Source organism: Alosa alosa, chromosome 2, assembly GCF_017589495.1.
Source record: "Alosa alosa isolate M-15738 ecotype Scorff River chromosome 2, AALO_Geno_1.1, whole genome shotgun sequence".
NCBI lineage: Eukaryota > Metazoa > Chordata > Actinopteri > Clupeiformes > Clupeidae > Alosa > Alosa alosa.
Window position 1 is genome coordinate 11,241,511 of NC_063190.1, and position 18,464 is coordinate 11,259,974.

The 18,464-nt window shown below is 44.0% G+C and overlaps 1 protein-coding gene across 4 annotated transcripts in view; it reads right to left on the minus strand.

Annotated features, from left to right (window-relative positions):
- Positions 1-18,464, minus strand: part of mtus2a (microtubule associated tumor suppressor candidate 2a) — a 43,847-nt gene that overhangs the window by 20,518 nt on the left and 4,865 nt on the right. For 2 of the 4 annotated variants that reach the window (XM_048228589.1, XM_048228574.1), the window contains exons 2-4: positions 6,779-8,897; positions 6,295-6,529; positions 1,020-1,235 (exon numbers count right to left, since the gene is read on the minus strand). In XM_048228589.1, the coding sequence (XP_048084546.1) occupies positions 1,020-1,235; positions 6,295-6,529; positions 6,779-8,689 (2,362 nt within the window). In that variant the 5' untranslated portion in view covers positions 8,690-8,897. Of the gene's footprint in view, positions 1-1,019; positions 1,236-6,294; positions 6,530-6,778; positions 8,898-17,515; positions 17,607-18,464 lie in introns of those variants that run through there. The other 2 variants (XM_048228582.1, XM_048228596.1) reach the window with 2 other exon arrangements.

Below are 18,464 nucleotides of genomic sequence, written 5' to 3' on the forward strand. Positions count from 1 at the left end.
TATATATGCAAATGAGGCATGTGAATCATCCTTCAAACCCCGTGTGGGCTCCTTCAAGTCTACTCCACATCGCCCAGTGCTGGTCATCGAGGGCAAGCGTAAGTCGATTGGGACCCCTCTGCTGCAAACACCTCATGAAAAAGTAATGTCGTGCAAAAATTGAAAAATCACTCATGTAGCCTCTTCAGAGTTTCATAAAACGCACACCCATCCAGCGTTGCTACATCACTACCAATAACTGAGGGCTTCAATTCTGCGCACAGTAGTGTATATTCATTAGTTCTTTTCAAGCTCTCCTACTTCTTTCATCTAGGGCTCTTTGCCTTTCACTTCGGGGGCTTTAAAGCTGATAGATCACTCACTCTACACAGGCGGAAATGAAAGAAAGGCTTTAAAGCGGGTAGATCACACACTCCACACCGGCCGATATGAAAGTGTGTGATGATATAACACACAGATGCTGACGCAGGCGGCTGGGGGAGACGGGGTGCGAGGGACGTGCTTACGTCAACTGTAACTGGGGGAAAAGTAACTATCATTACTAATGTAGGTCACATTAAAAACCCATGTGGCGAATGCTGTCATTTCCCTCTCTGAAGGAGTGCAATACAGCGTGTGTAGGATGAGCTTTGTGCTGAGGAGCAAACCTGTAAATAATGTTTGATGCTGTGAAATTGGGGCAGGGAGGAAGTCTCTCTCTCCTGTGCCAAATTGGGCTTTTCTAAGCCTAACCAGTGTCTTTCCTTCAAAAGACACAATATCTGAGTTAGAAGACTATCCATACATTGGTTTGTTGCGGTGTGAGTTAGAACACTATCCATACACAGATTTGTTGAAGTGTGTCTGTATCTTTGGGGGCACATGGAAAAAGAGAGAGGAAGTCAGAGAGACAGTAAAAGAGAGAGATAGAGAACCAGAGTAAAAATCAGATAAAGAGAAAGACAGAGAAAATCAGAGACAGAAAAAGACAGACAGAAAGAGAGAGAGAGAGAGAGAGTTTTCATGTCACAGGCACTTACGGAGAGCTGGTCTGCATGGGTCGCTGCGGACACTATCTCCGGAGTGGGTGCTGGAGACGGACGACACGCTGGAGCTGCGCACGAAGCCGAAGGCGGTCAGACGGGTCGGGGGCAGCCGGGAGTAGCCTGGGGGCCGCAGACCGGACAGAGATGGTTTGGGCAGCTGGGACTTGGAGTTCAGACTCCCAGAGGGTTTCTTCAGGTCTGCCTGTGGTCCTGGGGAGACAGGGTGAAATGGCATTACAGTTCTGGCTCTACAGTCTACAGGCCAGAGGAATAAATCACAAGTCAACTTTCTCATATTTCACCCAAATACTTTTGAGCACCTCCGATCTAACTGTATACAACTAAATGTATACAACTAAATGTATAATGTATCATGTCTATAGACAAGAATGCTGAAATCACTATTTAACTTGTTAGAATAAGTAGCCTTCGCTAATGCACATGCTAATGCCAGTATGTGGTTAGCATTAGTACCCTGCAACTTGCATACTTCTATGAGAACTGCATTATAGTGCACATAGCTCAACATCACATTGACTCAGCAGCATGTTCTGGCCTCTGAGTGGAGGAAAGCAGCAGACGTATGCTAAGGAGGAAATCAACTCCGAGAGGAAAGTCCAAATCCCTGGCCTGGCGTGAACTCCTGCAGGCAGACAATCTGGCCTCCTGCAGGTCTGTTACTGTGACATGCCTCCAGAGGGAAATAAATTGCTGCTATAAATAGAAAGTGCACAATGGCTCAGAAAGCTCCCACTGTCAACCACATTTGCACAGCGCAGTTCTCTGGCACCATTCTCCCTTTCATCTGCGTTCTTTGTTGATTAAATGTGACCACCTCTCACAATCAGAGGATGAACTGTTCCTCACTCCACTCCAGGTGAAATTGATACTCCCCTACCCCTGTCTGCACTGGCCTTAAAAGCTCTCCTCTAGATTGGCCCAATATACGAGATTTATAGAACAATGCAATTTCTACTATAAGCTACAGACTCAGTGTTGTTATATGACATTAAGTGTGATATTGCTCTTATACAACAAGGCATTATTAAAAATTCTGGTTATCAGAGGAACAATTCATGAATTTGATTACTTCTTTGGCAATGCCAAATAACCTAGTTTGAGTAGCATGGTAAAATAGGACTGTTCAAAAAGTCTTTGTTAGGCATGAAAGCACTTCAAGCACTAACATTTCACAGTGCAGTTAAATATCAACACTCTAGAATGCCTTTTGCTAATTCAAACTACTTTCCTGGAAATAAGGTTCAAGAACTGCAATCAATGAAGCATGCAGAATGTGATCATAAGGATGATACAGTACTGTATACTGTATATAAGGTAGTATTTTGTTTAATAGGACACTGCTGCTAATGTTCTTGAATCTTTAGCATTTTGTTATATAAGAAAGTTCACTATTTTCTCCCCTCAGAGCAATGTACAAAATTCAACTGGAAAATTGAATGGTTTATAAATACTAGTAATAATAGTTCCCCTTATAATATCTTAAACATTTGGCTTTTGCAACAACGATCTCACTCAGTAAAGCCTGCAAAAGCATTTTATGATTAAATTTGTGAGAGGGAGACACACACACACACACACACACACACACACACACACACACACACACACACTACACACACAGACACAAACGCAGTAGAGAAAGAGAGTATGAAGGAGTAGGAAGGGATGAAACGAAGATGGATGATACGCCGGCCTGTTTCACAGCTGGGGGGCCTAAGCTCAGCCTCTCTCCTATGCCAGGCTGCCGCGCCAGCATGCAGTATGCGGCATCAGGCTCCAGTCCAGCGTGCTCTCTGCCTCCTGCTTGGAGACAAGGCTGCGCACAATGTACTGGGGAGAGATGGCTAATATATTCATCGTGAAAAAAAAAATACACAGTCAGAAAAAAATATCATGTCCCCACACTGCCAGGCATTCATTAGACAACAATGTCAGCACGGGTGAACACGCACAGTTCTAAAGTGAGTGGTAACAACCGCCCACCCACTCATCACACACACCCTGCATGTCAGCTCATACAAATACTCCACAATGCACAGCCCTCCTCCTTCTTTGTTGCACATGTGGCGGAGAGAGACACCTTTCTTGTACACCATGTCACACCCCCCCCCCCACTGTCGGGTGTCACCAAGCTGCCTAACGTGGCAGTGTGCGGCGTGAAAACGATCATTAAAGATGGATGGATCCCCAAACCCATCTGGTGGTGCAGGCAGGCGGGCAGGCGGGTGGGTGAGCAGGCAGACAGAGATCTGTGTCACATAAACATTCCCTTCCAAAGGGTGCATGCGTTACAGGCCACTGGCTCTCTCTGAGAAATAGCGATTAATATTTTAAAAACCCGTTTTTGAGAAGTTCTTGGTCTTGAAACTGTCTCAGACATTTCAGACCAGCAGCACGAAGCATTATCAGGTACTGTAGAAGTGGTGTTTCTTTCTGACAGAAATGTGATTTTAATGGCCATCACAGGACAAGCTACAGCAGACTTTCCACCCAAGCATTAAATTGCATGAGTATGAATATATTAGCTTTCTAAGAAACATTTATCAAGAGACCACTGTTGGAGTGGCACATCAGACCTCATTACATTAATTGGGGAGGCATGAAATATTGATGCACTTCCATTTGTTTGATGACAGAAAATCATGAAACATTTGGAATATCTATGACAATAGAGAAAAGCTACGGTTGAAATATATTCCATAGAGTCTCTTGCAGGATATGGTGGTTATGATGATTCACAAGGTTTTCTGTAAAATGGTTACGCTGTCTGTTGTGTTGCCTTGTGTATAGGTGTGCAAGGCCAGTGAGGTGAGGAAAATTAGTTCTCCCAGAATGCGAACAAATCGACTACTAACCTAAAAGCTGACTCTAGTTCTGGTTGAATCTCACATGCAGGGTTCCCACTGCCCCTTAAAAGTTAACATTGCACGACAAAAGTAAACTCTTTAAACAGGCAGTTAGTTTAGCACCATCAGTATGCACCCTGGCAAGGGCGCAGAGACCCATACAGTAGATGAGCGATGCACTCTGTACGTCTGTACTCACAGAGAGATGCTAGCATGAAGAATAATATAGTGATATTGCTCATGTTTTAATTGCTTTGCACTTCAAAGGCTAGCTCAGCACTGGAAGGCGAAAGCCAGTGAGGGGAACCCATCAATATGCATGAGTGGGGGATTATCAGGCTGCCGCACCACGATAACCACATGGAGATGAGACGATTTGGCCTCAGGTTGTTTAGATAGGGTGTGCTACCCTGTAGACGGTAAGGGCCTGGCTCGGGTGTGGTGTGGTGGGGTGGAGTTGATGGAGACCGTTCAGATAATAATTCATGAACTTCATGAACTGAATTAATACATTTACCTCATTCACTTATAGATTCACTGACTCCCTCATTCACTCACTTGGGTGCTCGCTAAACCCCTCACTGGGGAAATCACTAATGAATTCATATGAACTTTGCACTAACTCACCTATCTACCAACTAGGGAACTGACATACTAATTTTCAAGTCAACTCATGAACTCTCACACACACACACACACACACACACACACACACACACACACACACACACACACACACACACACACACACACACACACACACACACACACACACACACACACACACACACACACACACACACACACACACACACACACAAGCACAAACTCTCATTTATGAAGATTTGTTTCCTCATGTTTTTGATATTAGGCACCTGATAAGTCCAAAATATCCGAGGAAGTATTCTAATTAGCTTCGATTGCCATGTTTCGCAAGCATTCCCATGAGGGTGAGATCAAAGAGAAGTGATCAGCACTGATGTATAAATTAATGAAAGTGCTCCCAGAACAACATGCTGTCAGGAAATCCTACAGTCCACACTCTCTGTCTCTGAACAAAACAGCTGCAACACAATCATGGAGAGTAAAACTGTCCTACTTAAACCTTCCATAGGCCTACTCTAAACACACCTGACATCTGTTCTCTTGGTTCAGGAATAGCACAGGACCACTTTCAGTTTCCATTTACCATCTTCCTGTTATCCAGATGTATAATTGTGTCTATCTGCACAGTCTTGTAATTGGCTTAGCATAAAAGCATCTACAAAATTAATAAATGTAATTTGTAAAACTGATAGTTCCGATCCTTGATTGTGATTTTTCTGAATCGTGTTTGATACCGTTGTAAAATGCAGCATAAACATACACCTTGTACATACACATATTTCTTGGCGGAAGAGTGATTATCTATGAATAAATCGGTTCCATTTCTGGTTGCTGTGTCTTTACTTTATGAAACTTTGCCAGGTATTTATAGTTTTAGAAAAGCAATAAGCCACTCGAGTCTGTAGGTTACACTGATTCTACAACAGTTAAGGGGCATTGTTAGGCACGACGCGCTAGCGACGCGCTAACCCCCCTTACCTACGGCCTTACCTACGGCCTCTCGGGGCTTATTGCTTAAGTAAAGGCAACCAAATGTAGAGTTGTAATAAAACATTCTAGTACAGTCTAGCAGTATAGCATTAACTGAAGCATTTAATGTTACTTAATATTTGTTGATGTTGAACTCTGTTCATGTTGACTAAATTGGAATAAATTTTGTTCCAGAGATCCTGGCTAAAAAATTAACATATTAACACAAAGGATCATAACCTTCAGCATTTAACACTGCTTATGATTTATTAATCATAATCATACTGAAGTTCATGGCAAGTTCATGTGTATTAATGCAGTAACAGTAACAGCTTCAGTAATGAATGCTATCTTCAGAAGAACTAAAAGTAAAGCATGACCTGAATCTTTCTAGAGCACCTTTCCAGTCACTCACTCTCCCATGGAGGTATTAGACCTTGAGAGAGTGAGAAAGTACCACCTTCATTCGTTTCAATATTCTTTCAAGGCTATTGCTACTTTAGCCCAAAATGTACATAACTGGACGCTTCCACCTTTAAAAATGCCATCCGATCGATACTCTGTTCTGGCCACATTTTTACAAGCAAGCCATTACGTGCTACATTATAGATGGACATAAATTATGTCGTCTATGCTGATTGGTTGATTAGCTCCCAGTTTGGAAACTGCAAGGTCATAAGATCATCCATCAATCTATGTAGACGACTTACTTTTATGTCCACCAGTAATGTGGCACCCATGGAATGCAATTTTTAAAGCTAGTGGTGGCCAATTTGGAGGCTAACCGGTAGAAGCTAACCCTACAAATCCTGACCCGATGCACTCACCAGAGGTGTTTTGAAGGTTCTGTGGGGCCGGACTGACGGCTTGCACGGGTTGATTTTGACCTGCTGCTGGGAATGTGCGGTTCTTGGTGGCAGAGTTGGTCGGGCCCCTCACGGCACCTGCAACTCCTAGCTGGGGCCTCAGAGTCCTCTGAGGGGCTCCTTCAGACCCTGAGGCTTGTCCGGGGCCCAAACCTCCAAACTGACCTGAAGGTCTGTTCATCTGTGAATGATACAGCTAATGTAATATTAGAATCAGAAATACGGTTAAATATAGTGTAATGGAGTGCTCTCATAAATATCTTTTTTTTAAATAATTTAGGATCTAGCAATGCATAGACAGTGCAAATAAAAATCTAGTTAAGCATATATTCTGCAGTAATGATGGTGAGTGACTAGAGCCTTTACAACTGAAAACATTCAAACTGGTTGAAGATGACAAAGCACTACATACTTCTAAAATATAGTGACCAGCATCAATGCTCACCCCTCCAGGCATGTACTTGCTGTTGAGGGACCCATAGAAGCTGTCTGCTCTACTGGTCTGTTTGTGGGGTATGGTATAGCTGGGGGTCTTGATTCCTGATCCGGCCATACCAGTAGGGTTGAACTGCTGCTGAGCCTTCTGCATTTCCTGCCGGTACTTATCAAACAGCAGGTTGGAGGCACTGAGAACCGGCCCAGCGGAGTCCTCACCTCTGAACTTGGCCTCGCAGGGGGCCTGGTGGCTGGGGTAGGAGCTGAGGCGCGAGGGGAGGGAGGACACCTGGTGAGGAGGGCCCTCCAGGGACTGAGGCTTTGCGGACGGACCTGGACCCTTGCGGACATATGTGATGATCTTCGGTCGAACTGTCTTAGGCTTCGGCGGGCACTTGGGTGGTGAGGACTTTTCATGAGGTGTTGCTTGTGGACGGTCCTGGACAGGTGGTTTGGTTGGGATGCCCGTGCCCAGGCTGGTCCTGACAGGCGCCCGTAGGAAGCTGCTGCTGGTAGTGGTGGCGCTGGCGTATCCCCGCTGCCGAGGTTTGGGAGGGGACGTGGGAGCATGTCTCCGTGGGGACCCTGTGTCTCTGGGCGAAGGGGGAGAATCTGCCCCACTGGGGCTCCGGCACAGCCTGGGAGTGATTGGAGCTTTTCTCTCTAGGCTAGAGCAGGGCCCCGCTAGGTTCGACCTGCCCGTCAGTGACCCTGAGCCTTGGACTGAGTACTGGGAGCTGCCATTGGCCTGTGACGCAACCCTATGGACAAGATGCTGGTTATGACTGCTGTGGTGCGAGTCTGCTGAGGAGTATGCTGGCTGGGGAATTGGATCAGGTGAAGCCCAAGACGTGTGCTCCGGTTTGGTTTCGGATAAAAACGGCCGTACAAGCTGCCGGCGACATGGCGGCACCCTCTCGTCGCAACTCTTCTTCCTCTCGCCGGACGCTCCGTTTGTCTGCTGCCTGCCGCTGACCTCCTGCCTCCAGTCTCCCGTTTTCCCAAACACATCCTCCAGCCTCTGCTTGGGTGCCACCAGCCTCCTCGGCAGGTACTTCCTGTTTGCATTGCTCTGTGCAACGGCGTAGCCCTGGACATGAGTGCCGGGTTGTCCCGGGCCCCTTCCCTGAGGCAGCATGGTGTTGTGGTTTTGGTCCACTTCGAGTGCCGGGCCTCGGGCTGGCTGGTGCTGCTGGCTCCAGCTCTGGTTCTGGGCTGAGGTAGGGTAGGCGTACTGGGACGCATGGCTGCCAGTGCTGTCCAGAGCACTGGCCAGGCTACTGCTGAAGTTAGGCACAGTGGAGAACGAGGACGAGGCAAACACATTGCCCTCTGAGTTGGAGCGGGCCTTCCGCAGGCTCTCTGACTGAGCGTACGACTGCGCAACTGCGCACTCCAAATCCTCCACGCTGCCTCCGGTTCTCCAGTGGTTGTTGTTGTTTTGCTGATAGCCTCTACTGTTGGCTGAGCCAGAGCCGCTATTGCTGGTGGTACTACTACAAGTAGTAGCAGTGTTAATGGTCTTGGGTTGTCTGTCGAGCAGCACACCTTTCATGCGTCCTTCCCCTCTGGCATTCCGGTACTCTCCGGTCTTCCTGCTTTTAACGAGGAACTCCTCCACCTCCTGGCATTCCAGCAGCTCCAGTTCCTCCAGAGAGATATCCTGGCACTCGGCGTCAGTGTCCCAAATGATGATACGATTCTGGGTGTCTTTCTGGGACACCAGCGGGGGCACCGGGCTGCCATCCTTCCAGCCTCTCTCTCGCGTGCCAGTCTCCCCTGAGTGGATCTCGTTGGCATTGGGGTCGGCATCAGTCACAGGAGTGAAAGCCGGTCGCTGCCGGTTGGTGTTCTTCATCTGCCCGAGAGAGTTGTCGTCCAGGCTCAACCCGTCAATGGTCTGATCTGCCTCCTGTTCCATCCAGAAGCTTTTCTTCTTTTTAAGTTCCCTGTTGGTTGAAGAAGAGCGACTTATCTTATCTCACATTTTTTCCTCCTCCTGATTACGAGGGCATGGTGTGGGCTTGAGTCTAATTCTGTCTTCATATAAGCTGAAAATGACCTCTGAGAGCATGTGCGTGATGTGTGAAGATACTGACTGGCCTTAATGATCCATTAGTAGTGAAGACCTGAAAAAGAAAGAAAGAAATCAGTCAGTCAATCAATCAATAGATTAATTACATCAAACAGGAAGACAGTGGTTAAATTAGTATTGCTGAATTGATGTTGAAATTAACACTATTGTTCAAACAAGCAACCATGCATTGTATCAATACATACTAATTGCAGAAGAAAAAAATAAGAACTGCAAAGAGGAAGAATAGCTTTGTGTGCCCAGTTTATGGGATGTACTGCATGGGTGTCAAGTTGTACTGTCTCATCAATAACATCCATTAAGAGTCTCAATTCAGATGGTATTGACCACATGACACTGTCTTTGTTCTTTGTTAAATCTTTATTTAGTGTGCTGGTGAATTCCATTCCCTTTGACACCTCACTGGCTCATTCCAAACTGGTATTATGCATGAACATCAATTAAAGGATTAAACTGAAAAGAGTAAGGGCTGGTATTTGAACTGCATGTGTGCCAATCTCAACTATGACAGCACACACCAGACAGCAAGGAATAACTAAATTAAAACAAGAGGGGAATTAGGTGACAGAATTCCTTGCTAAATGCCAGCAACTTTAACAGACAGGGTTACAGGATGAAAATGTTGAGAGAAATTGAGAAAAAGAGACTGGATTGAAGCTTATGGTAGCCTTTTTCTTTCTCCTTTATGCTGGACTATAGGATATCAAAAGGGTATCTCAGAGAAAGCACTCAGCTGATGGCCTGCAATTCAATGCCATTCTGCTTGCCCATTGGGACTTTCCACCACCATGTGATATTCATGGAAGAAAGCCTTGATATTTGTAAAGCTAGTCCTTACCCACTTTTGTCCTGTTTTACCCATGCATGTTGTATTCTGGCACTCAACCAAAAAGGTTTTTTTGCAACACCACTCCAATTCCACCTGACTACAGGGACTGCTTGTGTTTTAGACGGAAGTGTGATGTAAAAAGGCAGGATGGCAGCCAAGTATGCAATTTGCCTCCATTAAAAAAGATCTTCACTTTCAGAACTTTGTCATACAGACGTTCAAAACTCACATAAAATATGCCGTGAGCTTTTAAAATGCAGCACCATTTAAGTCATCTAAAAAAAGGTTTGAAATTTGAAACATCTCACATAGTCATAACTTCCATTGCAGACAGCAATGTGAGCACATCATATCCACCCATTAAATGCTTACATTATCAGCCTGATGGATAGAGAGGGAATGGGAAAAGAAATTTGACATTACAAGGGCAGGGAACGAAATCAAGACAAGATCAAACTGGTATGCAGAATGAGAAAACAAAAAGGCCGACAAAGCTAAATTTAAATTAAAAAAGATGTTTACTCTCACATGCTCTGCATAAAAATGTAAATAGAGAGAACGCCAGAACTAGTTTGTTTTTCCCGAACTGATAGGAACATTCACCTTTTTTCTAAATAGCATGGCCACAATTTTGAGTGACAATTCCTGTTTTTAAAACACCACTTCACGTACGGAACTCCACAGTGATAGGTCACCTGCTGGCTGCACTATAAGCAGATTTATTTTTTTTACTCAGATGTTGATGGGGTTGAAGAACAGTTAATTTAATCTCTAAGTAATTGTCTTTAACGGAACCAGCAAATTATTGATTACGCTTTCACACGCTTTTTGCTCAATATGATTTTATTGCTTACTGAACTGCATTTTCCCCCGTGTTAATTGTGGTTGGAGCATCCATCTTGCTTACTGGACAGAACATTATGAGTGATTACTTCATGATGTTACAGGAGCATATTTATGCATGGCATATAAATCAACAACAAAGCCAATAGAGCAGTAGTATCAGAAGCTGACCAGACGTCTAACTGGGTCTGTGTGTAACTGGGTCAGAAAACATCACTGTACAATTACACTGATGACCAGTCACACTTATATATTTAAATATATATGCCCTTATTAGAGAGCTAAAAGCAAGTAACTATGATCATGTGATTTTATAATAGCCTACTCAATGTATCTAAAACTAACCCCAACAGCATCAGATGTCTTCTTATGTTCCATACAACATACAACACAAGAAGATCACTGTACTTAATTACGGAATTAAGGAATTAATTAGTAGTAGTAGCAATAGATAGACATCATTTTGGTCTTGGCCTCAGGAAATCCTTTAAAACCCTGTGTCACTCTAGTCATACTGCTTATTTAATACAGTAAACACAGAGGGACACAAAGTACTGTCTGTCTTCAAGTTTCTGGCAGCTTACAGTGCCCTCTGCAAACCTTAGGCCTAGATGATCCACTTTCTAAGGCTTTCTACAGGGGCATCTTATTCAGTTAGAATCTGACAATTGCGTTCAAACACCCTGACTGGAGTTGGGGTGAAGCTGACGGCTAATGGCGAATGACAGCTCAAACTAAGGAGGAAGAGCTTTTTTAAAACTATGGTAAAATATGGTTAATAAAAGAACAGGGCCTTAGTGAGACTTGATAAAGTACACATCTTCTGTATTAGAACAGAGCACATTCTTTCAAAGTAACACAGCCTATTTAATTGACTGAATGTAACACTGCAACATCTACTCATGACAATTCATGTGCACTCAGGAGCTTTTCTGTCTGAGTGGATAGAGCAGTTAAGTGTCCTGCAATTAAACTGATGCACAGGAATGTGCATACTTCCCATGAGACTATATCATAAAATGCATTCCCTTGGACCAATTATGAGAGCATGATATACTTGCACTAAAACCAGCTTTAAGGACACTCCCACACTCCGACTTCCACAGACAACAATAATACTGCTCCTGCACGTGTCCAGGTCTGTGCATTCACCAATTAAGTCGTGTTTCTATTGTATGTGGCCAATTTATTCGTGAGATACGGTTATGAGAAAACTAACTTTAATAATGCACTAAATATAGTTTTAGCAACAGTTTATTCATGGTTCTATGAGCCATGTTATCTGTACACACAGAACAGCAGTAAAGCTAATTAGCAGCTTACTGTCCATCCTTAATGATAAAAATATAGTCTGTATCTATAATTATTTCATAATATAAATTTACATAAATACCTCACCAAGAGAAGGGATTAATTGGTTAATTTGTGTGCCAAACACTGTGAATTGAGGATTGCAATTATATGATCATTAGTGTTCTATCTTTCTATGTTAGAAAAGCAAATATTTATATTATGTGACTTTTCCACATCCTTTTAAATTTGCTGCCAAATTTCACCATCTGGTTAGCAGAAACATTACCTCAAAATGCTCTCTATAATGAACCTTTTGGGGGAAGTGATAGGAATAATGACAATTAAGCAAGAGGAGAGTGGGAGGAAGGTGGAGAAAGAGAGAGAGAAAGAGAGAGAGAGAGAGAAAGAGAGAGAGAGAGAGAGAGAAAGAGAGACAGAGAGGTCATAAAGTGTCTGTCTTTTGGAGCATGGTTAAAATTGGATAAACACAATTCAATAGTGGGGACTGAATTCCTGTGAAAGGACAGAGATAGAGATCTTTCCATCCACAGAAATCAAATTACATCACCCCACACATCCAGGATCTGATTGGAGCCTTTTATTTTTTATCTTGTTTGATAAAATAAAGATGGATGTATAGTGGCAGGAGTCGGGTCTCCAAAGCCCTCACCACACCCAGGACCAACACTGCACCACCAAAGCTCCTTCAGTAAACCTCTCACATACACTCATCCAATTGGATTGAACACACTGCTCCCTGCTTATGCTTTTTGGACTTGATCAGAATGCCCTTCAGCGTCTTAGTTTCAAGATAAGATATTGCCATACAAAAAAATCTCAATTCCAGTATTAAAGGCACACTTAACAATAAAGTCACACACAACACAAAAACACAGTCACACATCTCAGTATCTCTTTGGAGCCTTATTAGGATGCATGTAGTGACAAGTGGGGACAGAATCTTAACAGTGGTGTATCAACACAAGTTCAGGGCCAGCATCAGATAAATACGCTATGTGTGATAATGTCTGCAAATGTGTGTGTGTGTGTGTGTGTGTGTGTGTGTGTGTGTGTGTGTGTGTGTGTGTGTGTGTGTGTGTTTTCCTTGCTTGCCTTTCAGGTCCAAATAAAAGCATTGAATTGTGTTTGTGAAGTGTTAGTGACAAATCTAAAAGCATGTTAAACCAGAGTAGACCTACTATAGCACCCAAACAGAGCCGAGGTAACTGTTACTGTTTAAACAGACCATCTGAACACACAGCTCTCTTGACACCATCATTCAAGATGCCTTTTTTCACCTTGTCAGGAGTTTTAAGCTCACTGATAAACACACAGGCATAAAGATGGTGGGGGGTGCAACGGATGAAACAGTGACATTTAAAAGGGATGCACACACAGCAAGCTCAAAGCACAGAGAAGAGAGAGGAGAGCAACTGCTACCTACGCACCTGCAGTGCAGTGCTAGGTCACACTTATCAATCTACAGTCCTACACACACACACACACACACTGACACATAACTTATCTTCCATTCATCTGTCAGGTCCTGTTCTGTACTGCTAATTAATACATCTCATGGCTTGACATTATGACCTTTAGTATGTGAATAACTGAAGGGTAGAAGAGGACTGATGTCTCTAGAAGATTGGGAGAGCAGGTTTTTGTTGCACACCACAGTTCAATCCATCACCTTTACTGGAGAATGGATCGGGAGCCGATAGACGAACGTAATTGCTTAAACAAATGAGACAAAAACAAAAACGCAAATTCCATACTAGCCATTTTCCACAGATTCAGCTCCACTCTCAAACTTGAAGCCTACAGTACAGGATGACATATCAAACTTGAAGCCTACAGTACATGATGACATATCAAACTTGAAGCCTACAGTACATGATGACATATCAAACTTGAAGCCTACAGTACATGATGACATATCAAACTTGAAGCCTACATGATGACATATCAAACTTGAAGCCTACAGTACATGATGACATATCAAACTTGAAGCCTACAGTACATGATGACATATCAAACTTGAAGCCTACAGTACATGATGACATATCAAACTTGAAGCCTACATGATGACATATCAAACTTGAAGCCTACAGTACATGATGACATATCAAACTTGAAGCCTACATGATGACATATCAAACTTGAAGCCTACATGATGACACATTGGTTGGGGCAGCCGTGGCCCACTGGTTAGCACTCTGGACTTGTAACCGGAGGGTTGCCGGTTCGAGCCCCGACCAGTGGGCCGCGGCTGAAGTGCCCTTGAGCAAGGCACCTAACCCCTCACTGCTCCCCGAGCACCGCCGTTGTAGCAGGCAGCTCACTGCGCCGGGATGAGTGTGTGCTTCACCTCACTGTGTGTTCACTGTGTGCTGTTTGTGTTTCACTAATTCACCGATTGAGTTAAATACAGAGACCAAATTTCCCTCATGGGATCAAAAAAGTATATATACTTATACTTATATACTTATATAAGTTAAGATAGACAATATACACCCATACACCTTCTATAGACTAGAGACATAAAGATTATGATGTACATTGGACTCACCAACTTACATTGTATTACAATCACATGATCATAACTGATATTAGAGTTGGGCACCTCTTGTCTGGTACAGAGGAGAGGTCGAGTTCTGTCAAAGGGTTGCCAGCATATCCTGCAATGTCCTATAAGCCCAGCAGGGGGTGTCTCCAAGACTAAACCTTCCCCAATTGTGTACTCCAACACAATGAACCTGTAGGCTTATGAGGACACTGGAATTAAGATGGAATCTATCCCCCTATATTCCCTGACCAGTAGACAGATGATATAACCACTGGACATCACATGTATGGCTGTTTGTTTTTAGCACACTAAAAGAGTAGCCTATTACAGTTTCATGAGTTAGCCTGTTAGCATGTTCGCCTAACATAGAGGATTTGAGTGTAATCCAGTGAACTGGTCTTTGCAATCAGTGTAAAGGATCAATACTGATTCCTCAGGGGGCTTGGTGATGGGTGAAAGAGGATCATTTAATTGATTGGCAAGGAGCTTTTGGCTGGAGTAGGCTACTCGATTACACCAGCATTGCTTTGCTCTAACTAGATTTCTGAACAGGGAGAAAAATGCACACATGCACATGCGCGCACACACACACACACACACACACACACACACACACACACACACACACACACACACACACACACACACACACACACACTATTATCAATGTCACATAATGTACAGTACGAGACTAGGGTCATAGCCTGCAGTTACAGCTTTATTACCACTGCTTTGTCTCCAGCCAAGACAATGGAAAATATAGCTCACCCCAGTCTACACACATGCACACACACTTGCACGTACACACACACACATGCTTGCACACACCCACACACTTGCTCTCTCACACACACACACACACACACACACACACACACACACACACACACACACACGAGCGCGCGCGCTTGCACACACCCACACGCTTGCACACGCTTGCACACACACACACACACACACACACACACACACACACACACACACACACACACACACACACACACACACACACACACACACACACACACACACACACACACACACACACACACACACACACTTCCTACTCCTCCGCCCTTTGTTATCTTTATATATTCATGCATTCGCCCCACAACCCTCTGCAGTCTCCTGGTGCTATAATGCAGCCAGTTGGGGTAATGAGGCTCAGAGGCACCTGCTCTGCGCCTGCTGTGTGCAGACACAAACACAAACACACACGCATGTGTCTGTGTGTGTTTGTGAGCAAACAAACACACCCCTTCTCACCTTCTTTCAGACGTGCACAACAGAAATGATTCTGACCAGACCCCTGTGTGTATGGGGGTTTCTTTGTGTGAGCTTGTGCGGTGGGTATATGTGTGCAATTGTGTGATTGAGTGTTCAGTTCAGTTCAGTTCAGTTCAGTTCAGTTCAGTTCATTCTTTGTCCCAAAAAGGGCAATTTGTATGCAGCAGTATGCACATGAAATACATACAACACAACATACATACAGCCTGAGTTAAAGAATAAATAGTTGCAGAATTGTGTTGGAGTAATAATAAAAGTAATAAAACAACTACAAGAAATAAAAACAATAAATAATAATAATAATAATAATAATAATAATAAAGATAAAATAAATAAAAATAAACAAAGGGGGTCACTAATATCAACAAGGGCTATCGCCTTCTCTTAGCTCAGTTGAGTGCCAGAATGGAAAGAGGAATAAAAGAGTTTTTGTGTCTTTGTTTACAGTAAGAGCCATGGGGGTGCTAAAACGTAAACGTAAAAGCGCATTTTTATTCTTGGTAGTGAGGTTTCCATACCAGCAGATGATAGAGAATGCCAGGACAGACTCAAAGCTGTGTAGAACAAAGTCATTAATGTTTTGTCCACCTGGAAGTTTCCTGAGTGCAAAGAGTCGTTCTTGGCCTCTCTTACACACAAAAGCAGTGTTCAGGTCGAATTTAAAGGGACACCAGGCAACGTTTTCGTGGTAATTAATCATCTTCGTAAGTCGGTATATGGTTAAATGACTCATTACAGGGCGAATGAAGACTCTCTCGCCCACCCCTACTGCCTATAGGAAGAGTATCCCGCTTGCAAGTTCAGTATATCGTACCAGCCGACCTTCAGTCTCACAAAGTCTCAGACATTGCGAGAAGCAGGATCAGTTTACATCGTGCATCCACAGCACAGAGGCAGGCTAACGAAAGGCTAGCAATTGTTGCAAACGTGTGTATAATGGCACAGCATGAGAAGAATCAGCGAAAACCCTTGACGGAAGATGCAAAGAAAAGGAAAAGAGCTTCAGACCGAGCAAGGGCTCGCACACGTATCGACACGTATAGACGCTAGGGGGAGTTTCATAGAGAAAAAGCATCAGGCACCATGTCTATGTCTTGGCCCTTGATAACACTGCAGGGGACATTGGGAATACATCTGAAATCAATGGACATATCCTTAGTTTTTGTAATGTTTAGATGAAGGAAGGCATTCTCACACCAGTCAACAAAATCATCAATCAGAGAAGGTTGACAATAACCCTCACTCTCTAACATCTCTGAGTGAGAAAATCCAGTATCTAGCATATAAGATCAGATCAAGGTTAAAATGACTGAGTAATTTCTTAGTTAGCAGAAAAGGTTGTATGGTGTTGAAGGCAGAAAGAGTAGCCTAGCATGATTCCCACTCCCCTCTAGATGCTTGCAAGCAAACAAACACACCATCTCTCTCCTCTCCTGAAATGAACACAACAGAAATGCCTTGGACCTGTGTGTAAGTGCAATTATTGGTGTATATATGTGTGAGTGTCTGTGTTTTTTTCTCATTGAGTAAAGTAATGCCCAACTGGATCTCAGCCATCCAAGCCAACAGCCTCCCCGCTAGCTCAGTGAATCTCCATCCACTCTCGGACACAATCCCCAAATCAAACGCCCCCCAAACCCTCTTCATATGTTCCCTATGCACAGGCTCACTGCTAAACCCAAATGCTCATTTCTCGAGAATACCAACTGAGAGGTGAGAGAGAGAGAAAGGTGAGCAGAGCTTGTAGCCTAAAAGCGTCCCTTTGACATGCGTGCAGTACGTCCCACCGAGCGCTTCCAACATGCACGTTTCCTGTGTGTTTGTGCTGACGTACCTAGTGGTGTGAAAGCGACCTTGTTGTTTCTCTTTCATCACTGCCTCATTCTCTCCTCCCCATTCCCCCCTTCTCCAGCCGTATCCATCCCCCGTCCCAGCGTCAATAAATTATTCCATCCGCAACCCCCAGCACCCTCCCCTTCCAAGTGAGCAGCATTTCCTTTGTCCCTCTCCCCCTCTTGTTCTCTCTCTCACACACACACACACACACATGCAGGCATACTCTCTCTCTCTCTCTCTCTCTCTCTCTCTCTCTCTCTCTCTCTCTCTCTCTCTCACACACACACACACATACACACAGACAGCAAGAGATGGAGAGAGAGACACACTGTAAACACACATATACAGACACACATGCACATGCAAGAATACTCTCTGTCCTCTCTCTCTCACACACACACACACACACACACACACACAGAGGCACATCCCTACACACTGCAGTCAGTCAGTTAAGGTCTTCCCTGCACTGCAACAGAGCTCCAACCTCCATTTCAGCTGCACAGGGGCGTCTGCACTAAATCAGCCGGCTGATTGAGGAGAGCTTCCGTCGGGTCTCTCCCAGACTTTATCAGCACCCATCAGCACTGGGCATCTTTATGTTCTCACCCCTGATTTACTACCTGACTATTTATCTCCTCCTGTACACTTTGTTTCCACATGCACCACACTCCCTTTCAGGCATCTCCTCACGGGGACATAGGAAGAATACTAGATGGTGATTTTTCAAGTGTTCCTTTATTGTTATATTTTAAAGCGATCAACTGGTAAATGAGGCAAGGGTGTAGACTTATATCCAGGCCATTTTATGGCCATGAAGGGATTGCTTGGAGTGACCCTTTCAGACATCAACTTGTAAAGAAAGATGCTTTCAACAACAGGATCATGGGTTTGATACCCGAAACACATCAACACAATACTATACGTTACTTTGCATAAAAAAAATA